The 25444-nt window shown below is 47.0% G+C and overlaps 1 protein-coding gene across 10 annotated transcripts in view; it reads right to left on the reverse strand.

The window, feature by feature from the left end:
- The window catches only part of ARHGAP39 (Rho GTPase activating protein 39), a 170047-nt gene that overhangs the window by 28170 nt on the left and 116433 nt on the right, over positions 1-25444 (reverse strand). For 9 of the 10 annotated variants that reach the window (XM_055348586.2, XM_063709638.1, XM_055348585.2 and 6 more), the window contains one exon: positions 23111-23542. The exons of the other annotated variant lie outside the window; for it this stretch is intronic. In XM_055348586.2, the coding sequence (XP_055204561.1) occupies positions 23111-23542 (432 nt within the window). The remainder of the gene's footprint in view (positions 1-23110; positions 23543-25444) is intronic. 10 annotated transcript variants of the gene reach the window in all.

A 25444-nucleotide genomic window follows, 5' to 3' on the forward strand; every position in this document is an offset into this window, starting at 1 on the left:
GGCAAAGGCTGAACCTTCATAGTATTCAGAGGCAAAGGATGAACCTTCATAGTATTCAGAGGCAAAAGGATGAACCTTCATAGTATTCAGAGGCAAAGGCTGAACCTTCATAGTATTCAGAGGCAAAGGATGAACCTTCATAGTATTCAGAGGCAAAAGGATGAACCTTCATAGTATTCAGAGGCAAAAGGATGAACCTTCATAGTATTCAGAGGCAAAGGCTGAACCTTCATAGTATTCAGAGGCAAAGGCTGAACCTTCATAGTATTCAGAGGCAAAGGATGAACCTTCATAGTATTCAGAGGCAAAGGCTGAACCTTCATAGTATTCAGAGGCAAAGGATGAACCTTCATAGTATTCAGAGGCAAAGGCTGAACCTTCATAGTATTCAGAGGCAAAGGATGAACCTTCATAGTATTCAGAGGCAAAAGGATGAACCTTCATAGTATTCAGAGGCAAAAGGCTGAACCTTCATAGTATTCAGAGGCAAAGGCTGAACCTTCATAGTATTCAGAGGCAAAAGCCTGAACCTTCATAGTATTCAGCGGCAAAAGGCTGAACCTTCATAGTATTCAGCGGCAAAAGCCTGAACCTTCATAGTATTCAGTGGCAAAAGGCTGAAAGCATACCCAGGAAAGTCAGGGCAAGAATTATTTATCCTTACCACCATTGTTTAATACAGTTTTTGGAAGTGCAAGGCAATGCAACTGGACAAGAAAAAAAACCGCAAAAGATTCAAATATTTGAAACGAAGACATAAAAATGATCATCAATTGTCAGCCTAGAGAAATTAAAACAATCGAATGAGAAACTACCAGCAGTGCTGAGAGACCTCACTTACATACCACCTGCCATCAGAGGCTGTGCTGTGTGGTGGTGACTGGCTGGAAACCAAGCTCACCTTTATTAAAGCAACAGTAACAACAAAATACTAGGCACAGGTTAGTGAGGAATGTGCTGTATCAATATGAATAAAACTGTAAAGTCTTGTTGAGACATATAAAAGAAGACTTGAATACATAACAGAGAAACACACACTCCCGGATGGGAAAATTCAATAAATATAAAGATATGACTTCTTTCTAAATTAGTTAATATGTTTAATGTCTTTTTTTTTTTTTTTTTTTGGCTGGGGGATGGAGTCTCTCTCTCTCACCCTGGCTTGAATGCAGTGGTGTGATCTTGATTTCAGCTCACTGCAACCTCCATCTCCCAGGTTCAAGCAAGTCTGCTGCCTCAGCCTCCCAAGTAGCTGGGACTATAGGCACCTGCCACCACGCCTGGCTAATTTTTGTATTTTTATTAGAGACGGGGTTTTGCCATGTTGGTCAGGCTAGTCTTGAACTCCTGACATCAGGTGATCCACCTGCCTTGGCCTCCCAAAGTGCTGGCATTACAGGCATGAGCCACTGCGCCTGGCCATGGAATTCTAGTAATAATTTCATTCAGTGGCAACAGTAGGGAGCTAAAGAAAAATGTTCAGCGGGAGTACTTTCAGAACTTAAGAATGTTCAGTATGTTCACCCCCTACTCTGCTCCCTGCAAAAAGCCCCATATAAAAATAGCTGAGAAGTAATCCAGAAAGGATGATATAAACAGTAATATAAAGCTACATAATTAGGCTAGGCACGGTGGCTCATGCCTGTAATCCCAGCACTTTGGGAGGCTGAGGCGGGTGGATCACTTGAGGTCAGGAGTTCGAGACCAGCCTGGCCAACATAGCAAAACCTCGTCTCTACTAAAAATACAAAAACTAGAGCCGGGCACGGTAGCTTACACTGTAATCCCAGCACTTTGGGAGGCCAAGGTGGGCGGATCACAAGGTCAAGAGTTTGAGACCAGCCTGGCCAATATGGTGAAACCCTGTCTCTACTAAAAATATAAAAAATTTTCCAGGTGTGGTGGTGGGCACCTGTAGTCCCAGCTACTCGGGAGGCTGAGGCAGGAGAATGGTGTGAACCCGGGGGTCAGAGCTTACAGTGAGCCGAGATTGCACCACTACACTCCAGCCTGGGCGACAGAGCGAGACTCTGTCTCAAAACAAAAAACAAAAAAACAAAAACTAGCCAGAAGGGTGACACATGCCTGTGGTCACAGTATCAGGAGAATTGTTTGAACGTGGGAGGCGGAGCTTGCAGTGAGCCGAGATCGTGCTACTGCACTCCAGCCGGGGTGACAGAGTGACTTTGTCTCCAAAAAAAAAAAAAAAAAAAAAAGCTACATAATTAAAGCAGTGTAGTACTAGTAGATGGATGGATTCTGGAATGCAACAGAAAGCCCAAGTATTGACCCAAATATATAAAATAATTCAGAAGGCAGGGATTAAAATTTTTGTACACAGCAAGTAGGCTGGAGACCAATCGTGTGTCTGAGGGCAGGGACTAAGTGAGCACATTGCTCCTACTGAGAAATATGACGTGGCTGCTGAAATACGGTTGTGGTAAAATATTTTAAAAACCTCAAGGATATATGCCAGAAAATTAAGGCAAGTTGATGATCCCTTATCTATTGGGATCAGAAGAGTTTTGGATTTTGGATTTTTTAGGATTTTGGAATATCTACATATACATATACATAATGAGGTATCTTGGGAGTAGGACCCAAGTCTAAATACAAAATTCATTTATGTTTCATATATACCTTATCCACATAGCCTGAAGGCAATTTTATATAATATGTTTAATAATTCTGTGCATGAAACAAAGTTTTGACTGTTTTAATTGCAACCTATCACCTGAGGTCAGATGTGGAAGTTTCCACTTGTGGCATCATGTTGACACTCAAAAAGTTCCAGATTATGGAGCACTTTGAATTTTGTGTGCTTGGCCTGTGGTAGACAGCACTAATATCTATTACAAGTGTTTATTTTCTTTTATGTAATTATACATATCTTCTATGACTAATGTACATTGCTTCTCAAATAAAAAGGTCATTTAAAAAATGGTTTAAAATCAGTTGTATAAACAAATGGCAAACTTGCCGGGCACGGTGACTCACGCCTGTAATTCCAGCACTTTGGGAGGCCAAGGTGGGTGGATCACTTGAGGTCAGGAGTTCGAGACCAGCCTGGCCAACATGGTGAAACCCCGTCTCTACTAAAAAATACAATAAGTAGCCGGGTGTGGTGGCGCGTGCCTATAATCCCAGCTACTTGGGAGGCTGAGGCAGGAGAATCGCTTGAACCCAAGAGGCAGAGGTTGCAGTGAGCTGGGATCTTGCCATTGCACTCCAGCCTGGACAACAAAACGAGACTCTGTCTCAAAAAAACAAAACAAAATAAAAAAACAAATGGCAAACGTTAAAGTTGGCTGGTGGTCAATATCTTCAAACACATAATTACGGTACAGAACAAAAAGCTAGAAATATGGAATATGCCGAGATGGAAAACCATATAGGCAAAGACATCTATAAGATTGCTGTATCTGTATCTAACCCTCCTGCCGTTTCTGACTCGTCACCAAAAGATGACTGGGGTCCTGCAAGTGGGCCTTCAATGTTATGCTCTCGAGGACCAGAGGCGCGTGGGTTACTCTGTTACTGAGTTAGATGAGTATCATGTTCCCGAGGCAGTGATGCTATGGCTGTGCTAAAGGAACATGACGTCAACACTACTAGAGCAAGTACTCGTCACAACAGACTCAACTTACACAACTGTCAGAAACATTTTAAACAGAAACAGAAACTCTCAAGTGGAGTATTTCATCACGGCAGAATTACTTTACAAAAATAAAAATGACCCTTACACTAACGTATGTTCTAACGTGGCTCACTTGTTAGCCAAGCAAGGAAAACTGTTCACTGATGGGAAGTTAATTACATTGTGTTGATTACGGCATCTAAAACTGTGTCGAGAGATGATAAACTTGCTTAAGACTATTAGCCTTTTGGCAAGAGCAGCTGCTTGAGGAGTTGAGCACAGTGAGAGCAACACAACAGCCCTAGGACCCCAGTGGTTTCCATTGCACTCCAGCGGTTTCCATCGCACCCCAGCGGTTTCCACTGGACTCACCCCAGCGGTTTCCATCGCACCCCAGCGGTTTCCATCGCACCCCAGTGCTTTCCATCACGCCCCAGTGGCTTCCATCGGACTCACTCCAGTGGTTTCCATGGCACCCCAGCGGTTTCCATCGCACCCCAGCGGTTTCCATGGCACCCCAGTGGTTTCCATCGCACTCCAGTAGTTTCCATCGCACCCCAGCGGTTTCCATCACACCCCAGCGGTTTCCATCGGACTCACTCCAGTGGTTTCCATGGCACCCCAGCGGTTTCCATGGCACCCCAGCGGTTTCCATGGCACCCCAGCGGTTTCCATCGCACCCCAGCGGTTTCCATCGGACCCCAGCGGTTTCCATCGCACCCCAGCGGTTTCCATCGCACCCCAGCGGTTTCCATCGGACCCCAGCGGTTTCCATCGGACTCCAGTGGTTTCCATCACACTCCAGTGGTTTCCATCGCACTCCAGTGGTTTCCATCGGACCTCAGTGGTGTCCATCACACTCCAGTGGTTTCCATCGGACTCACCCCAGTGGTTTCCATCGGACTCACTCCAGTGGTTTCCATCGCACTCCAGTGGTTTCCATCGGACCTCAGTGGTGTCCATCACACCCCAGTGGTTTCCATCGGGCTCACTCCAGTGGTTTCCATCGGACTCACCCCAGTGGTTTCCATCGGACTCACCCCAGCGGTTTCCATCGGACTCACCCCAGTGGTTTCCATCGGACTCACCCCAGCGGTTTCCATCGGACTCACCCCAGCGGTTTCCATCGGACTCACCCCAGTGGTTTCCATCGGACTCACTCCAGTGGTTTCCATCGCACTCCAGTGGTTTCCATCGGACCTCAGTGGTGTCCATCACACCCCAGTGGTTTCCATCGGACTCACTCCAGCGGTTTCCATCGGACTCACTCCAGCGGTTTCCATCGGACTCACTCCAGCGGTTTCCATCGCACTCCAGTGGTTTCCATCGCACTCCAGTGGTTTCCATCGGACTCACTCCAGTGGTTTCCACAGACTCACTCCAGTGGTTTCCATCGGACTCACCCCAGTGGTTTCCATTGCACCCCAGTGGTTTCCACAGACTCACTCCAGCGGTTTCCATCAGACTCACCCCAGTGGTTTCCATCGGACTCACTCCAGTGGTTTCCATCGGACCCCAGTGGTTTCCTTGCCTCTTGATGAGCTGACAGACGTTACTGGTACTGCTATGTTTGAAGGAGTCAATATTGAGCTTGAAGTGACCAAAGAATTAGCCTCCATCACTTGCTCTATGTGGAACAACTAGAACACACAGTATTTTCAAATAAGTTGTGAAAATACTAATTTTGTATGACCTGAAGTGGAATCTACTAAGATGAACTACAACTGATCATGCTAAGAATATATGTGGATCAGAAAAGGCTTACTTAGACAAACTTACAAAGCTTATGAAAACTGAAGACAATGTGAAAATATAAGCCTATGTTTATTGTGTTATTCATTAGCAGCTACTTTGTGAAAAGTATTTGAATCTATTAGGAGTTACTGAAACAGTGGCATCAACACGAACTTCATGCACTCTCATGACTCAGCCATCATTAGTTCCATGAATTTTTGTCAGAAGTCAATGATAAATATTCTCACTTTCCGACCACACAAAGTTCAACAGCTTAGCAGTGGCAAAGTTTTATTGTCATTTTTTAGAAAACTCTGGGCCAAGACTAAAAGTCTCTGCATGAGAAAAACCTCCCTCAACCACTATTAAACACTGGAAAGGGCTTGGCACCCTAAAATTTTAGGGCTCAGCCCTAAAATCCCAATGCTTTAGGGGGCTGAGTTAGGAGGATCACTTGAGACAAGGAGTTCAAGACCAGCCTGGCAAGATAGTGAGACCTTATCTCTACAAAAAAAATAATAATAATAATAAAAGAAAATTAGCTGGGCACAGTGGCATATGCCTATAGTCCTAGCTGCTCTGGAGGAGAATCACTGGAGCCCAGGAGTTCAAGGCTGCAGTGAGCTGTGATCACACCACTGCATTCTAGCATGGGTAACAGCGAGACCTTGTATCTAAAAAAAAATAATAAAATAAATAAATAAGTGCACAATTAATGACTTTGGAAATTAATTTTTGTTGTAGACTTGACAACATTTCTTAATGAATTCAACCTAACATTACAAAGCAAACAGTGCATATGTGTGAAACTTATATTGCAGTAAAGTTATTTCGATGACAACTAATGTCTGAATCATAAGTAATGTCAAGCTGCTTTATCTACTTCCCATGGTGTCTAAAATTAAAACAGAAAGTGAGATTTCCATTCCCACACAAATTTGCAGCAGATATATTTTCTGAGCTCAAAATATAGATCCAGCAGAATTTGATAAATGCCTTCCAAATCATATGCTCATGGACTGACACCAGTATTTGGCAGTAGCTCTCTGTGTAAAAAGACATTTTTGCAGATGAAGCATGTAAAATGTCATCACAAATAACAACAGATGAACATCTGCAATTGGTTCTGATAGTCAGGAATGCCAACTCCTTTTGGTTTCTCTGAGCAACAGCACTGGCCCCCGTTGCCCCGAGCACACCAAATGCTCTTCCTTCTCGGGACGTGCCACTTGGTGCTTCCCCTGCTGGGATGGCTTCCCCTCATATATCAACAACTTTTGCTCACAAGACGTTAAGTTCTTGCTCCTCAGAATGCACTGAATCTCTACCAATAACTTGGAGAAGGGGAAAAAATGGGAACTATTACAAGAAAACTCAATCAGCTGAACCTAACCCCAAACTGACACAAATGAAAGTAGTTGAGAAAGACATTAAAAGTTACTAAAGTTGTATTCCATATGTTCAAAAAGCTAGAGAAATGACTGAACATGTTAAGTAGAGATATAGAATATACAAAAAAGAACCCAATCAACGTTCTAGAGATAAGCATTATGATGTCTGAGATGAAAAATACACTGGGGCTGGGCATGGAGACTCACGCCTATAATCCTAGCACTTTGAGAGGCTGAGGCAGGAGGACCACTTGAGGCCAGGAGTCTGAGACCAGCCTGGGCAACATACTGAGATCTCTAAAAAAAAAAAAAAAGGCCAGGCATGGTGACTCAGCCCGTAATCCCAGCACTTTGGGAGGCCAAGACGGGGACGAGTCATCTGAGGTCAGGAGTTCGAGACCAACCTGACCAATATGATGAAGCCCTGTCTCTCCTAAAACACACAAAAATTAGCCAGGCGTGGAAGCATGTGCATGTAATCCTAGCTACTCGGGAGGCTGAGACAGGAGAATCGCTTGAACCTGGGAGGCAGAGGTTGCCGCGAGCCGAGATTGCGCCATTGCACTCCAGCCTGGGCAACAAGAGTGAATTCCATCTCAAAAAAAAAATTATATACATATAAATTAGCCAGGTGTGGTAATGTGTGCCTGTAGTCTCAGCTACTTGGGAGGCTGAGAGGACTGTCTGGGCCAGGAGGTTGAGGCTGCAGTGAGCCGAGCCTGCATCACTGCACTCCAGCCTGGGCAACGGCAAGGCCTTGCCTCAAAACCAAACAAAACCAAACCCACCACTAGAAAGAAAAAACGCTTCATGAATTTGAAAGCACAACAACAGAAATGATCCAAAATTAAAGCTACAAAAAACAAAGAGGAAAAATAAAGAAAAAAGAGAAAGTGGGACTGAGTGCAGTGGTTCATGCCTGTAATTCCAGCATGGTGGGAGGTCAAGGCGGGTGGATCACTTGAGGTCAGGAGTTCAAGGCCAGACTGGGCAATGTGGCGAAACCCCGTCTGTACTAAAAATACAAAAATTAGCCAGGCGCGGTGGCAGGCGTCTGTAGTCCCAGCCACTCGGGAGGCTGAGGCAGGAGAATTGCTTGAAACCCAGGAGGTAGAGGTGCAGTGAGCTGAGATTGCGCCACTGCACTCCAGCCTGGGCGACAGAGTGAGATTCCATCTTAAAAAAGAAAAGAAAAGAAAATGGAAATCATCCCACAGAGTCAGAGAGCTGCAGGATGACTTCAAGTGACCTGACACATAACTGCAGTGCTGGGTGGGGGTGTGAGCACAAACACAGTTTAAGGAAAAGGCCAGGCACAGTGGCTCACACTTGTTGCACTATGGGAGGCTGAGGCGGGAGGATCGCTTGAGCCCAGGAGTTTGAGACCAGCCTGGGAAAAACAGAGAGACCCCAACTCTACAAAAAAAAAAAAAAAAAATGGCTGGGTACGGAAGTCAGCAAGCTTGTGGTCCCAGCTACTCAGGAAGCAGAGGTGGGAGGATCGCTTGAGCCCAGGAGGTTGACACTGCCATCATCTGTGATTGCGCCACTGCACTTCAGCCTGGGCTACAGAGCGAGACCCTGTCTCAACAAAAAAAAAGTTTTGTTTTGGGAGAAAAAATGACTGAAAATTTCTCAAACGTGATAAAGACCATAAACTGAGAGGTCCAAGAAGCTACATGAACCCCAGCACAAGGAACACGAAGAAAATGACATCAACCCCTATCTTAATCAAATTGCTTAAAATGAGCAAAATAGAGAAAATAAAGGAGCTAGAGCCAGGTGTGGTGGCTCACTCCTGCAAATCCAGTGCTTTGGGGGCCGAGGCAGGTGGATCGCTTGAGTCCAAGAGTTTGAGACCACCCTGGGCAACGTGGTAAAACCCCATCTCTACCAAAAATACAAAAATAAGCTGGGTGTGGTGGTGTGCACCTGTGGTCCCAGGTGCTGAGGTGGGAGGACGGTTTGAGATTGGGAGGCAAAGCGTGCAATGAGCAGAGATCACGCCATTCCACTCCAGCCTGGGTGAAAGAGCCAGACCCTGCCTCAAAAAAATAGAATGAAATTGGCTGGGTATGGTAGCTCATGCCTGTAATCCCGGCACTTTGGGAGACCAAGGTGGGCAGATCACTTGAGGTCAGGAGTTCGAGGCCAGCCTGGCCAACATGGTGAAACGCCAGCTCTACTAAAAATACAAAATTAGCTGGGCATGGTGGTGTGTGCCTGTAATCCCAGATACTTGGGAGACTGGGGCAGGAGAATCGCTGGAAGCCAGGAGGTGGAGGTTGCAGTGAGCCGAGATCGTGCCACTGCGCTCCAGCCTAGGTGACATAGTGAGACTCCATCTCAAAAAAAGAAAAAAAAAAAAAAGAAAGGAGCTAGAGTTAAAAGACACATTATGTAAAGAAATACAAAGAATGACAGCTGATTTCTTGTTAGAAATGATGCAAGCCAGAAGACAATGAAGTGGCAAAAAGGAATAAATCTTAACCTACACCCAGCAAAAGTAGCTTTCAAAAATGAAAATGAGGCCAGGCGTGGTGGCTGATGTGGGCGGCAAGCCACCCAGGTGCTGAGGCAAGAGACTGAGGGCACGAGCTGTTCCAGTATGATAAAATATATAAAACAAGAATAGTTATACCAGAGATAGATCTTAGATATGATTATATATGAATATCATTAATCATTAGTTTGTAGCAATTACTCTTATTCCAATATTAGAATAACCCTCGCTCTACAATCATAACCTAGGAAAAACCAGGCCATACAGAGATAGGAACTGAGGGGACATAGTGAGGAGTGACCAGAAGACAAGAGTGCGAGCCTTCTGTTATGCCCGGACAGGGCCACCAGAGGGCTCCTTGGTCTAGCGGTAACGCCAGCGTCTGGGAAGACGCCCGTTGCCAAGCGGACCGTGGTCTAGCAGTAGCGTCAGTGTCAAGGAAAACACCCGCTACTTAGCAGACCGGGAAAGGGAGTCTCCCTTTCCCCGGGGGAGTTTAGAGAAGACTCTACTCCTCCACCTCTTGTGGACAGCCTGACATCAGTCAGGCTTGCCTGCAGTTATCCGGAGGCCTAACCGTCTCCCTGTGATGCTGTGCTTCAATGGTCACGCTCCTAGTCCGCCTTCATGTTCCATCCTGTACACCTGGCTCTGCCTTCTAGATAGCAGTAGCAAATTAGTGAAAGTACTAAAAGTCTCTGACATGCAGAAATAATGGCGTAAGTTGTTTCTCTCTCTCTCTCCTCTCTCTCTGCCTCGGCTGCCAGGCGGGGAAGGGCCCCCTGTCCAGTGGACACGTGACCCACGTGGCCTTACCTATCATTGGAGATGGCTCACTCTCCTTATCCTGCCCCTTTGTCTTGTATCCAATAAATATCAGCGCAGCCTGGCATTCAGGGCCACTACCGGTCTCTGTGTCTTGGTGGTAGTGGTCCCCTGAGCCCAGCTGTCTTTTCTTTTATCTCTTTGTCTTGTGTCTTTATTTCTACAATCTCGTCTCCGCACATGGGGAGAAAACCCACTGACCCTGTGGGGCTGGACCCTACAGGCTGATGCCTGTAATCCCAGCACCTTGGGAGGCTGAGGTGGGCAGATCACCTGAGGTTAGGAGTTCGAGATCAGCCTGGCCAACATGGTGAACTCTCGTCTTTGCCAAAAAAATACAAAAATTAGCTGGGTGTGGTGGCGCACGCCAGCTACTTGGGAGGCTAAGGCAGGAGAATCACATGAACCTGGCAGGTGGAGGTTGCAGTGAGCCGAGATCACACCACTGCACTCCAGCCTGGGTGACAGAGTGAGACTCTGTCTCAAAAAAAAAAAAAAAAAAAAAAAAGATGGAAGACTTTTTCAAAAACACAAAAGCTAAAAGAAGTCATTACCAGCAGACTTGCACTTCAGTAAATGTTACATGAAGTCCTGGAAGCAGAAAGAAATGCCACCAGATGGACACAAAGCTGGATCCACACAAGCAATCAAGAGCACAGGAAACAGGAACTGTGTGGGCTGATGTAGAAATGTTTGCTTAGTATTAAAATCTCTTTAAATGATAACTGACTGTTTAAAGTACAAATGATAACAATGTATTAAGACATTGATAACACGTAGAAAAGTAACATACTTGACAGCAACAGGACAAAATTAGAGAGAAATGGAGCCTAATAAATGCTGTTGGGTTCTTACACCATTTATGAAGCGGGATAATATCATTTGAAAGTCAACTATGGTAAGTTAATATAAGATAATACATAAACCCTAAAACAATCACTAAAAAGTAGCAAAGAGCCATAATTAAGAATCCAACAAAAGGAGATAAAGGTGAATTTAAAAATGCTCGATTAGTGCAGAAGGAAAAAAAAGAGGAAAAAGGGATTGAGAACAAAAGAGACAACAAATCAAACAGCGAGACGACAGATTTAAGCCTAACCCTGACCCTAACTGTATAAATCATCACACTGTGTTAATGGTCTAACCCCCCCATAAACAGGCAGAGATGTTCAGACTGAATAAAAACATGGGACCTAATAATATGATGCCTACAGGAAAACTCACAATAAAGACAAAAGAATAGGTAAAAAGTAAAAGGTTGAAAAGAGAGATACCATGCTAACATGAATCAAATTAATATTGGAGTGCCAATATTAATGTAAGTAGATTTTGGAGCAAAGAATATTTCTAGGAACAAAGAGGGTCAATGATGAAGGGACTGATTCGTCAGGAGCACATAATCCTAAATGTTTATGCACCTAACTACAGAGCCTCAAAATACTCCTGGGTATTTTCTGAGAGAAATACAAAAGGTATGTCCAAACAAAGACTTGTACATGAATGTTCATAGCAGTTTTATTTGTAATAGCCCAAACCTGCAAACAACCCAAATGCCCAACAGAAGGCGGTACATCCATACAATGGTATACTACTGAGCAGTGAAAAAGGAATAAACTACAGATACATGTAACAACATGTTAAAACAATTACATGGAGTGAAAGATGACAGACAAAAAAGAGTGCATGCTGCTTGAGTCCTTTTATGTAAAATTCTACAAAAGACAAATTAATCTATAGGGAAGCAGGTAGACGAATGGTTCCTTAGGAATGTGGGGGATTGTGCGGAGACAGGTGGGAGGGGAACAGGAGGGCAAGGAGACTTCTGGCACCAGTGGAAAGTGCACTACCTTAATTGTGGTGATGGTCATGGGTGTGTACATACATCAAGACTTATCAAAATGTATGCTTTAAATGTGTGTGGTTTATTGCCTTTCAATTTTCCTTCCATAAAGTTGACACACTTGAAGAGACAGAAACATCAGAACAAGGGCAGGAAGACATCCATCCAAATGTTAACAAAAACACACAGAGTAGTGGGTGTGGGGAAAATGAGGACAGAGAGGGCAACAGAAAAGCGTATATGCTGAGGCTGGGCGCGGTGGCTCAGGCCTGCAATCCCAGCACTTTGGGAAGCTGGGGCAGGCAGATCACTTGAGGTCAAGAGTTCGAGGCCAGCCTGGCCAACATGGTGAAACCCCGTCTCTACTAAAAATACAAAAATTAACCAGGCATGGTGGCTCATGCCTGTAATCCCAGCTACTCAGGAGGCTGAAGCAGGAGAATTACTTGACCCTGGGAGGCAGAGGTTGCAGTGAGCCGAGATCGCGCCATTGCACCCCAGCCCGGGTGACAAGAGTGAAATTCTGTCTCAAAAACAAACAAACAAACAAACAAAAAAAAGCTTATAAGCCGAGCAGAACGTGAGATGATGAACTAAATCCTCTTGTTGCATCAGCAATCTTGTCAATGACTGGAACAATCCTGCCAAACAAAAGACGGGTGTTTGGACTAGATTTAAAAATAAACCAAACAGCTATACATCATTTACAAGAAATAGACTGGATGGAAAAAGGAGGCAAATTCTAACCAAAGAGAAACAATGGCACCACAAACTCTAAAAGTTGACTTCAAGGCAAGAAGACTGTGACGGGTAAAGAGAATTAGACGCAACGACAAAAGGAAAAGTCTAGCAGGAAAACGATTCTAAACTTACGAGTGACCAACTCACTGCTTCAATACATAAGAAGTGGAAATTGACAGATTTTAAAGGAGAAATGAACAAATTCTGCTATTCTAGGAGGAGACTTTAACTCTCAGAATGGAGACAGCAGGTAGAAAAAAAATAGGTTGAAAAGATCAACAAAATTGGTACACTGCTAGCAAGACTAATAAAGAAGAAAAGAGAGAATAATCAAATATACGCAACAAAAAATGATAAAGGAGATATCAGCACCAATCCCACAGAAATACAAACTACCATCAGAGAATACTATAAACACCTCTACACAAATAAACTAGAAAATCTAGAAGAAATGGATAAATTCCTGGACACATACACCCTCCCAAGACTAAACCAGGAATAAGTTGAATCTCTGAATAGACCAATAACAGGCTCTGAAATTACGGCAATAATTAATAGCTTACCAACCAAAAAAAGTCCAGGACCAGACGGATTCACAGCCGAATTCTACCAGAGGTACAGAGAGGAGCTGGTACCATTCCTTCTGAAACTATTCCAATCAACAGAAAAAGAGGGAATCCTCCCTAACTCATTTTATGAGGCCACCATCATCCTGATACCAAAGGCTGGCAGAGACACAACAAAAAAAAAGAGAATTTTGTACCAATATCCCTGGTGAACATCGATGTGAAAATCCTCAATAAAATACTGGCAAACCGAATCCAGCACCACATCAAAAAGCTTATCCACCACGATCAAGTCGGCTTCATCGCTGGGATGCAAGGCTGGTTCAACATACGCAAATCAACAAATGTAATCCATCACATAAACAGAACAATCGACAAAACCCAAAAAACACAATTATCTCAATAGATGCAGAAAAGGCCTTCAACAAAATTCGACAGCGCTTCATGCTAAAAACTCTCAATAAACTAGGTATTGATGGGACGTATCTCAAAATAATAAGAGCCATAAATAATGACAAACCCACAGCCAATATCATACTGAATGGGCAAAAACTGGAAGCATTCCCTTTGAAAACTGGCACAAGACAAGGATGCCCTCTCTCACCACTCCTATTCAACATAGTGTTGGAAGTTCTGGCCAAGGAAATCAGACAAGACAAAGAAATAAAGGGTATTCAATTAGGAAAAGAGGAAGTCAAATTGTCCCTGTTTGCAGATGACATGATTGTATATTTAGAAAAACACACAGTCTCAGCCCCAAATCTCCTTAAGCTGATAAGCAACTTCAGCAAAGTCTCAGAATACAAAATATCAATGTGCAAAAATCACAAGCATTCCTATACACCAATAACAGACAAACAGCCAAATCATGAGTGAACTCCCATTCACAATTGCTTCAAAGAGAATAAAATACCTAGGAATCCAACTTACAAGGGATGTGAAGGACCCCTTCAAGGAGAACTACAAACCACTGCACAATGAAATAAGAGGACACAAACAAATGGAAGAACATTCCATGCTCATGGATAGGAAGAATCAATATCATTAAAATGGCCATACTGCCCAAGGTTATTTATAGATTCAATGCCCCATCAAGCTACCAATGACTTTCTTCACAGAATTGGAAAAAATTACTTTAAAGTTCAGATGGAACCAAAAAAGAGCCCACATTGCCAAGACAATCCTAAGCAAAAAGAACAAAGCTGGAGGCATCATGCTACCTGACTTCAAACTATACTAAAAGGCTACAGTAACCAAAACAGCATGGTACTGGCACCAGAACAGAGCTATAGATCAATGGAACAGAACAGAGCCCTCAGAAATAACACCACACATCTACAACCATCTGATCTTTGTTTGACAAACCTTACAAAAACAAGAAATGGGGAAAGGATTCCCTATTTAATAAATGGTACTGGGAAAACTGGCTAGCCATATGTAGAAAGCTGAAACTGGATCCCTTCCTTACACCTTACACAAAAATTATTTCAAGATGGAGTAAAGACTTACATGTTAGACCTAAAACCATAAAAACCCTAGAAGAAAACCTAGGCACTACCATTCAGGACACAGGCATGGGCAAGCACATCATAACTAAAACACCAAAAACAATGGCAACAAAAGCCAAAATAGATAAATGGGATCTAATTAAACTAAAGAGCTTCTGCACAGCAAAAGAAACTACCATCAGAGTGAACAGGCAACCTACAGAATGGGAGAAAATTTTTGCAATCTACCCATCTGACAAAGGGCTAATATCCAGAATCTACAAAGAACTTACACAAATTTACAAAAAAACAAACAACCCCATCAAAAAGTGGGCAAAGGATGTGAACAGACATTTCTCAAAAGAAGACATTTATGCAGCCAACAGACACGAAAAAACGCTCATCGCTGGCCATCAGAGAAACGCAAATCAAAACCACAGTGAGATACCATCTCACACCAGTTAGAATGGCGATCATTAAAAAGTCAGGAAACAACAGGTGCTGGAGAGGATGTGGAGAAATAGGAACACTTTTACACTGTTGGTGGGACTGTAAACTAGTTCAACCATTGTGGAAGACAGTGTGGCGATTCCTCAAGGATTTAGAACTAGAAATACCATTTGACCCAGCCATCCCATTACTGGGTATATACCCAAAGGATTATAAATCTTGCTACTAAAAAAGACACATGCACATGTGTGTTTATTGAAGCACTAGTCACAATAGCAAAGACTTGGAACCAACCCAAATGTCCAACAATGAATGTTAGACTGGATTAAGAAAATGTGGCACATATACACCATGGAACACTATGCAGCCATAAAAAGGATGAGTTCATGTCCTGTGTAGGGACATGGATGAAGCTGGAAGCCATCATTCTGAGCAAACTATCACAAGGACAGAAAACCAAACACCACATGTTCTCATTCATAGGTGGGAAATGAACAATGAGAACACTTGGACACAGGGCAGGGAACATCACACACCACAGCCTGTTGGGGGGTGGGGGGCTGGGGGAGGGACAGCGTTAGGAGAAATACCTAATGTAAATGACAGGTTAATGGGTGCAGCAAACCAACATGGCACATGTATACCTATGTAACAAACCTGCACGTTGTGCACATGTATCCTAGAACTTAAAGTAAAATAAAAATAAAAAAAGGATGAAACTTGATTTACATAATAGATTTCATTTAATTAACATATGCAGAACTCTGGGCACAACAAAAAGAAAACAGAAATTATCCTTTTGAAGGAGTCATAAAATCATTTACAAAAATTTATGAATTAGCCCACAAAGCAAGTCTCAAAAAAATAAAAAAATTATGCTTTCCTTAAGTTGGCAATCAAGAACGAAAACGAAAAATAAACTGTAGTTTTGGAAATGAAGATATTTATAAATTACAAATGAGTCAAAGAATAAATCATAGTTAGGCTGGGAGTGGTGGCTCATGCCTATAATCCCAGCACTTTGGGAGGCTGAGGCAGGCAGATCACTTGAGACCAGGAGTTTGAGACCAGCCTGGCCAACATGGCAAAACCTCGTCTCTACTAAAAATACAAAAATTAGCCAGGCATGGTGGCGCCCCCCTGTAATCTCAGCTACTCAGGAGGCTGATGCACGCGAATTGCTTGAACCCGGGAGGTGAAGTAAGCTGAGATTGCACCACTGTACTGCAGCCTGTGTGACAGAAAAAAAAAAAAAAAAAAAAAAAAGGGAAGAAGATGAAGACGAGGAGGAGGAGGAGGAGAAGGGGGAAGAAGAAATCATAATTAAAAATTGAAAATATTTAAAAGTGGGCTGGGCTAGGTGCAGTGTCTCACACGTATAATCCCAGCATTTTAGGAGGCCGAGGTAGGAGGATCACTTGAGGCCAGGAGTTCCAGACCAGCCTGGGCAACATGGCATTAGCCTATTTCTATAAAAAATAAAAAAATTAGGCTGGGTGCAGTGGCTCACGCCTGTAATCCCAGCACTTTGGGAGGCCGAGGTGGGCAGATCACCAGGTCAGCAGATCGAGACCATCCTGGCTAACACGGTGAAACCCCATCTCTACTAAAAATACAAAAACAAAATTACCTGGGTGTGGTGGCGGGCACCTGTAGTCCCAGCTACTCGGGAGGCTGAGGCAGGAGAACGGCGTGAACCCAGGAGGCGGAGCTTGCAGTAAGCTGAGATTGCGGCACTGCATTCCAGCCTGGGTGACAGAGCGAGACTCCGTCTCAAAAAAACAAAAAATAATAATAATAAAAAATAAAAACATTAGTTTGGTGCGGTGGTGTACACCTGTAGTCTCAGCTACTCAAGAGGCTGAGGTAGGATTGCTTGAGCCTGGGAGTTGAAGGCTGCAGTGAGCCATGATTATGCCATTTCATACCATCTTCACACGTGCAGGAGATTTTACAGTCAAGCATCACTTAATAACACAGATGTGTTCTGAGAAACGCGTCATCAGGCAATTTTGTCACTGTGTGAACATCCCAGAGTACAGTTATACACATGCAGGGTGTAAGGCCTGCTACACACCCAGGCTATATGGTGTAGCCTATTGCCCCTAGGCTACACACCTCAGCATTACTGTGCCGAATGCTAAATGCCATTTTAAGACAATGGTGAGTATTTGTGTGCCTAAACATATTTAGACATAGAACAGGTACAGTAAAAATATGGTATAAAAGATAAAAAATGGCACACCTGTACCGGGCACTTACCAGGAACAGAGCTTGCAGGACTAGCAGTTGCCGTGCGTGTCGGTGAGTGAGCCCTGGATATCACTGCACACAACTCCTAACTTGACAATCCTGTACACTTCGGCCACACTCAATTCATTTAAAACTTCTTCTTTCATCAGTAATAAATTCAGTTTACTGTAACTTTTTTACTTTATAACCTTTTTAGTTTCTTTAAACTTTTTGAGTCTTTTAGAACACTTTGCTTAACGCACACATTGTACAACTATACAAAATATTTTCTTTCTTTACATTCTTATTCTATAAGCTTTTTTAATTTAAAATTTCTTAAACTGACTTTTTGTTACAAACTAAGACACAAACACACAGACTAGCCTAGGCCTACCCATGCTCAGGATCATCAACACCACCGTCTTCCCATCGCCACATGGTGTCCTGGGAGACAGCAACACACGTGGAGCCATCACCTCCTGAGACAACAGCGCCGCCTTCTGGACACCTCCAGAAGGACCCACCTGAGGGTGTTTCCAGCTAACATTTTTTTTTTAAGTGCACGCTAAATGATAAAAACTATGGTATAGTGAATACACAAACCAGCGACATAGTCACGTATCATCATCATGGTCAAGCACTATGCATGGTTCATAATCACACGTGCTGCTCCTCCGTAGGACCGCAGTGCAGCAGGTCTGTCTACGCCAGCATCACCGCAGACTTGCGAGTACAGTGTTGCACACAACCACGGCAGGTCATATAACCTTTTCAGCTCCATTATAATCTATGAGACCACTCTCATATATGCAGTGTGCTGCTGATGGAAATGTTACGTGGCACGTGACTGTATTATAAAGACATCTATCTACCCAAACTAATCCATAATTCAACGCAATTCTAGTCAAAATCCCAACAGAGTGGCCGGGCATGGTGGCTCACGCCTGTAATCCAGCACTTTGGGAGGCTGAGGTGGGCAGATCATGAGGTTAAGAGATCGAGACCAGCCCAGCCACCAACATGGCGAAACCCTGTCTCTACTAAAAATACAAAAATTAGCCGGGTGTGGTGGCGGGCACCTGCAGTCCCAGCTACTCGGGAGGCTGAGGCAGGAAAATCGTTTGAACCTGGGAGGTGGAGGTTGCAGTGAGCCGAGATTGCACCACTGCACTCTAGCCTGGGCGACAGAGTGAGACTCCGTCTCAAAAAAAAAAAACAAAAAAAAACAAAAAAAAACCTCCCACAGAGCTTCTCATGGAAGTCCTGGCCCCAATAGCCCCACATCACCCCAACATTCCTGAGACATTTTTGAGAAGAGATGGACACTCTGGTCCCCAGAGATTGGTCCTGAGCCATGGGTGACAGGGCAGGGCTAAGGCCAGACCCACGGCCTCTCTGGGGAAGAACAGCCCCGCAAGTGTGGGTGACTGACACATTTTGAAAATAGAATCACAAAAAGAAACCAATTCCTCCACCTAATTGCAGAGACGAGTCAAAACGAATAACAAATTCAAAATTACGATAATCCAATACCAATTCTCTGAGAAGTTCTGCGCAGGCCCGAAGCCGTCCGTTCTGTTCAGTGAGAGGAAACCGGAGATTCCAGCGTGGCAGCACAGCACAGGCTCTTGAGGGAGACTTATTTTTAAAATGTTAACGCCAAGCCCGCTCGTCCGCTTGTTTCTTAAAATGATTCACGATTCTCAAAATCTGGCTTCGACTTGTGCAAGATGAGCTCCTGCCCGTTTCTGGCTGGGAGAAGTTGTTCTCCAGAGGGACCACAGGATTTAACTGCTGTCAGTATTTACAGCAAACCAATAGGTTTGTTTTTCACTTATGCCATTTAAACCATAAACCAGATGCTGCAGTCACCTTTCCACAGAGCTCCACCTGTACACGCCACGAATCTCATTTATTCCTTAACCTCTACAACAGTCTAAATTCTGTACCTTTCAGTATCATCTCCTTTGGGAAATGCCGCTGGAGGGCCAAGGACTCCTGGCCTGCTCTGGTGTGTGTTTAACTGCAGGCATGAGATTGCTCACGTGGGTTTCATGGATCATATGAAAGCCCACAGGGAGATTCCTCTGTTTTTCAAAAGCACACAGATGCTGCTGTGACAACCAGAATACACACTCAGGGATGGTTCAACGTGAGACCAACCAGTGTAAAACACCACACTGACAGACTGAAGGAGAGAAACCACGTGATCATCTTAACTGATACAGAAAAGGCATTGACAAAATCCACATGATAAAACCACTGGGAACACAAGGAGTATCAAGGAACTTGCTCAATAGAAAAGACTGGAAGCTTTCCCCGAGATCAGGAGCAGAACAAGGATGCCCCTTCACCACTGCCATTCAACACTGCACTGGAAATCCTACGCAGGGCAATCAGTTAAGGAGAAGAAAAAGGCATCCAAATTGGAAAGGAAGATGTTAGACTATCACTAACCACAGATGACATAGTCCTATATGTAGAAAATCCCGGAGATTATAAACGAAGGTTACTACAGCTAATACAGAAATTCAGCAAAGTTGCACAATACAAGATCAACACACAATCAGTTATGTTCCCATACACCACAATGGACAATCCAGAAACAAACAAACAAAAAATTCCGCTTACAACAGCATCAAAAAGAATAACATATCTAGGAAGAAACTTTACCAGGGAGGTGAAAGGACTGTAAACTAGAAAATATAAAACATTGCTAAGAAAAATCAGACATAAGCAAATGAAAAGACATCCTCTGTTCATGGATTAGAAAATTAATATTGCTTGGATGAAATATCAGCTTACAGATCCAACACAATCCTCCACACAGATCCAAAATTCCAAAGCTTTTTTTTTGTTGTTGTTAAAAGAAATGAAAAAGCCAATCCCCAAATTCTTGTGGAATTACAAGGTGCTCCAAATAGCCAAAACAACCTTGAAAAATTAGAATAAAGCTGGAAGACTCACACTTTCCAGTTTCAAAACTTATTACAAAGCTACAGTGATCAAAACAATGTGGTACTGGCATATGGATCAATGCAAATCAATTGAGAGGCCAGAAATGAACCCAAATCTATGACAGGTCAATTTTTGTTTGTTTGTTTTTGAGACAAAGTCTTGCTCTGTCACCCAGGCTGGGGTACAGTGGTGTGATCTCGGCTCACTGCAACCTCTGCCTCCTGGCTTCAGGTGATTCTCCTGCCTCAGCCACCCGAGTAGCTGGGATTACAGGTGTGAACAACCACTCCCAGCTAATTTTGGTACTTTTAGTAGAGACAGGGTTCTGCCACGTTGGACAAGCTGGTCTCAAACTCCTGGCCTCAAACTCCTGCCTTCCTTGGCCTTGAAAAGTGCTGGGATTACAGGCGTGTGCCACTTTTCTTGGCCAAAATTAAAAACTTTGTACTTTGGCCATGCACACTTTGGCTCATGTACTTTGGCTCATGTCTGTAATCCCAGTGCTCTGGTAGGCATAGGTGGGCATACTGCCTGGGCTCAGGAGTTGGAGACCAGCCTGGGCAACATAGTGAAACCCCAATCTCTACAAAAAAATACAAAAATTAGCCTGGTGTGGTGGCACGTGCCTGTAGTCCCAGATACTTGGGGGTCTGAGGTGGGAGGTCACTGGGCCTGGGAGGTGAGGGCTGCAGTGAGATTGCACCACTGCACTCCAGCCCCAGAGACAAAGAGAGACCCTGTCTCAAAAACAAACAAAACAAAAACAACAACAACCTTTGTTTTTCAAATGATACCATCAAGAAAGTGAAAAAAGGGGCCAGGCCTGGTGGCTCACGCCTGTAATCCCAGCACTTTGGGAGGTGGGTGGATCACAAGGTCAGGAGATCGAGACCATCCTGGCTAACATGGTGAAACCCTGTTTCTACTAAAAACACAAAAAATTAGCTGGGCGTGGCGGCAGGTGCCTGTAGTCCCAGCTACTCGGGAGGCTGAGGCAGGAGAGTGGTGTGAACCCGGGAGGCGGAACTTGCAGTGAGCAGCGATCGCGCCACTACACTCCAGCCTGAGCGACAGAGCGAGACTCTGTCTCAAAAAAAAAAAAAAAAAAAAGTGAAAAAAGGCTCAAAGTCATTAGTCATTAAGGAAATGCAAACCAAAACTACAATGAGACATTTCACAGTGGCTACAATAGCTAAAAGAAATCTAAAAAGGAAAGCAAGTAGTGTTGGCAAGGCTGTGGATAACTTTGAACCCTCATATTTGCTGGTGGGATGTGAAATGTAGGCCCTGGTCCTCTTTGTGCCCGCCTTCTGCACTGCTCGCTCACCCACACCACGCCCAAGCCTCCGCTGCTCACCCTGCCCTGAATGCCGACACCAACACCGTCTTCCCAGTGTGCTCCAGTGGCTCCTCCACACCTGATTTGCCCCAACTCCTGCCCACTCTGCAGCAGGCCCCATCCCTGGCCTCCCTTTCATCCTGCCAGACCGGGTCCACAGGGTGAACCTGCTGCCCGCCTCCCTCTGTGCCTGCACCTCGGCAGGGTGGGACGGAAGCCTGCTGTCCTCTGAGCTCTGTGGTTCACTCTGAATCCCTCTTCTGAAGCCTCAGATGAGCCCGGCAGTCCAACAGGCTCCTTCCCACCTCTGCAGAAAGCCCCTGGGCCTCAGCTCCCCTGGCAACCTCAGCCAAGCACCGAAAATCTGGTACTGGGGGAGACCAATCCCCTGCCTTTCTCTCCCTGGGGTCCAGCCTCTCCTCCGTCCTCTCCAGAGTAGCCTCCATCCGCCCCTGCAATGGCCAGGCCTGTCTGCCCTGGGCCACAGCCTGGGCTCTGGGGAGCCCCAGACTCCTGTTCCTGCCTCGGCTCTTCCCCACTGTCCTGCTGGCCTGCTGCCTGCCTCAGCCCTTCCCCACTGTCCTGCTGGCCTGCTGCCTGCCTCAGCCCTTCCCCACTGTCCTGCCCGCCTGCCTCGGCTCTTCCCCACTGTCCTCTCTGGACTCGCTTCCCACGGTGTACTCACCTCGAGGCCCTTGCGCTCTACCCTGACCTCTCCCTGTTTCTGAGGGCAGGGGTCTCCTGGGCTCCCACCAACACAGGCTGTGCTCCTTCGGAGCCACTGTGACTCCAGAGGGCCACCTCCAAGCCTGCTCAGACCCCTCAGCTGTGTCCACACTGATCTATACCCTCCACCTGGGCCCCCCCAGGTCCACACACCCCACGCCCGCACGCAAATCCCCACATCTGCATCTCCCATCAGCAGAGAGAGCTGGGCGAGCCCCTCAGACACTGCTCTCAGGAACCACCACCTGCCAGGGGCTGGGCCAGTGAGGGGCAGGGTTGGAGGACCCAGAACCCTCTGAGGTTGAGCGCCAGGCTCTGCTGCCCAGAGAGGCAAGAAAGTGCTCACTGGGGACAGCAGCGGTGGCTGCTACAGCCAAGGACGAGGCTCTGGCCACTCGCGGGGACACTGAGTCCCCTGGGTCCCCGCCCACCGCCCTCACCTGGCCCTGCCCACCATACCTGACCTACTCCTCACCTGGCCCCGCCCACCACCTTCACCAGTCCCGCTCTCACGTGGCCCCGCCCATTCCACTCACGTGGCCCCGCCCATTTCACTCACCTGGCCCCGCCCACAATACTCCTAACCTGGCCCCGCCCACCACCTTCACCAGTCCCGCTCTCACCTGGCCCCGCCCACTCCATTCACCTGGCCCCGCCCATAGCACCTGCCCCCGCCCTCACCTGCCGCTGTCCTCCTTCACTGTCCCAAACGCCGCGGGCCGCCCGGCCCTCGCTGGCAACTCCTGCGCTTTCTCAGTGTCGGGCTCGGGCTCCAGGGAGGAGCTGGTGCTGCCCTCACGGCTGACGCTGCTGCCGCGCCCGGGGCTGCTCTCAGCCGAGGCGCGCGGGGACTCCGTGTTCTGCTTCAGCGTCTGCAGCTTGGCCAGCGGGATGATGTCGCAGCCCTGCGGCCGGTGCCACACAGTGCGCTGCGTGCTGGCATTGTAGTAGTAGAAGCGGGACGTGTTGGGGTCGAACAGCTCCCACCACTGGTTCTCGCTGGTGCGCTTGATGCGGACGCCGGCCGGCGGGTCCCACACGCACTCACCGGTGACCAGGTTGGCGTACATGCGCTCGCGGGTGCGCGGTTCGATGATCTCCACCCACTCCAACCTGGGGAGAGACAGGGTTAGGGCGGCTGGAGCCACGGCGGCCTGGGCCCGCGCCTCCCACCCCTGCAGACCCCGGCTCCAGCCCCAGCTGCAAAACCCAGAAATCCCGTCACAGAGGAAAGCAAACCCAAGCCCAGTCCGCCCCTGACTGCTGCGCTCCTGAGCACCCGCACCCGGGGAAGCCCCCGGAGCCGCCAGCGCCTCAGGGTGGTGCAGCCCTTTGGGGGGTCCTGGGCCCCACGTGGGGTAGGGACATACTGGCTGTGGTTGCAGGTTCCTGTCCTCACAGGCACCCAGGCCACAACCCCACTGCCCACTGCTCCATCCTGCAGGATTGTGGCACAGGCCTGCGAGTCACCACTGCACACCTGCTCAGTAGCCCCTCCGCTGCAACTGGACCACCACCTCCACACTGGGTCGGGGTCTGGAGGGGCCTCTGGCCCAGCTAAGTGCTGCTGGGCTCCCAAGCTGTGTTCTCCCAAGGATCCCCCAGATCAGCAAGGCCAAGAGCCCAGCTGGCCCTCAGACTCCCGATGGGGGGCACAGTCTCCACCTGGCCCTCAGACCCCCGCTGGGGGCACAGCCTCCAGCTCAGTAATGTTTCTGAGGCCTCTTCCATGTTTCTACACGGAAACAAAAACCCTTAGAGGCACCGAGAGCCTCTCAGCAAAGATGCTGCCAGGAGGCGTCCCCATGGACCCATGCATCCGTCTCTTAACCCTGCGACAGGCCAGGCCCGGTCCTCACCATCATTGGGCTGGTGAGGGGTCTCGTTAGCCCTGCGACAGGCCTGGTCCTCACCATCACCGGGCTGGTGAGGGGTCTCGTTAGCCCTGCGACAGGCCTGGTCCTCACCATCACCGGGCTGGTGAGGGGTCTCGTTAGCCCTGCGACAGGCCTGGTCCTCACCATCACCGGGCTGGTGAGGGGTCTTGTTTCCAGGGAAAATGCACTGATCCCAGGGGCTCAACAGAAGGGGAGGCAAGTGGTGAGGGCAGAAGGGCCAGCGGACACCAGGCCCAGACACGGGCTAGTGGGGGCTGCCTACGGCTCCCCCAGGTCAAGCACAGAAAGAGCCCCCCTGGTGGCCGGCGCAGACTGGCTGCGGGGGCGACCTTCATCCCAGGTCCCACCCTTTGAAACCAGGCCAGGGACACGGCGGCTCTGAAAACAGGCTGTGATGCACACCACACCTGCTCGTGGGACACCAAGGATCCAGGCGGAGTCTGTCCCCGCCACCCCCCAGAGGCTAGCTGGGGAAGCCGGGCCCTCACACAGTGGCAGCGGCCCCAGCAGCAGCCCTGGGGGTTCTGGGTCTGTTTCTTGCTGATGCATATGAGCAGCTGAGAAACAGGCCCTGCCACCCAAGCCCTCCTTCAGGCCCTGGCCACTGGGCACTGTTTGCTCCTCTGTGTTTGGGTGCCACAGGCAGAAGGCACCGAGGGACAGTCCACATGGGGCCATGAGGTGGGCGTGCTCAGGGCCTTACGTGGGGAAGGAGCTGGCTCAGGGGTCCGGCCGCAGGAGGAGGATGAGGCGGGTGGGACTGGGCCTGAGTGCAGACACCACAGTGGTGCACTCAGAAGTCCAATGAAGGAGGGCCAGAGAGAAGGGGAACCCTGGGGATGGGCTGGTGGTGGAGGGCTGCAGGGGAAGGCAGATGAGAACTCCTGAGGCCCGCCTGTGGATGTTTCACCGTCATCTCCGTGGGAAGGTGAGGTGGTGGGGGTCCTGTTTTTTTGCTGAGCTTGAGTACATCTGCCAACAACTCCCCCCAAACAAATGCCTCGGCTTGCTCGGCTCAGACCCTCCACAGGCCCCAGACTCTGAATTTCCACCTGCATGTCTCGCCACACCCTCGGCGTACACACCCACTCCATCGTCCACCGTCCAGCAAACCACA

This window comes from Gorilla gorilla, chromosome 7, assembly GCF_029281585.2.
Source record: "Gorilla gorilla gorilla isolate KB3781 chromosome 7, NHGRI_mGorGor1-v2.1_pri, whole genome shotgun sequence".
Classification (NCBI taxonomy): Eukaryota; Metazoa; Chordata; class Mammalia; order Primates; family Hominidae; genus Gorilla; species Gorilla gorilla.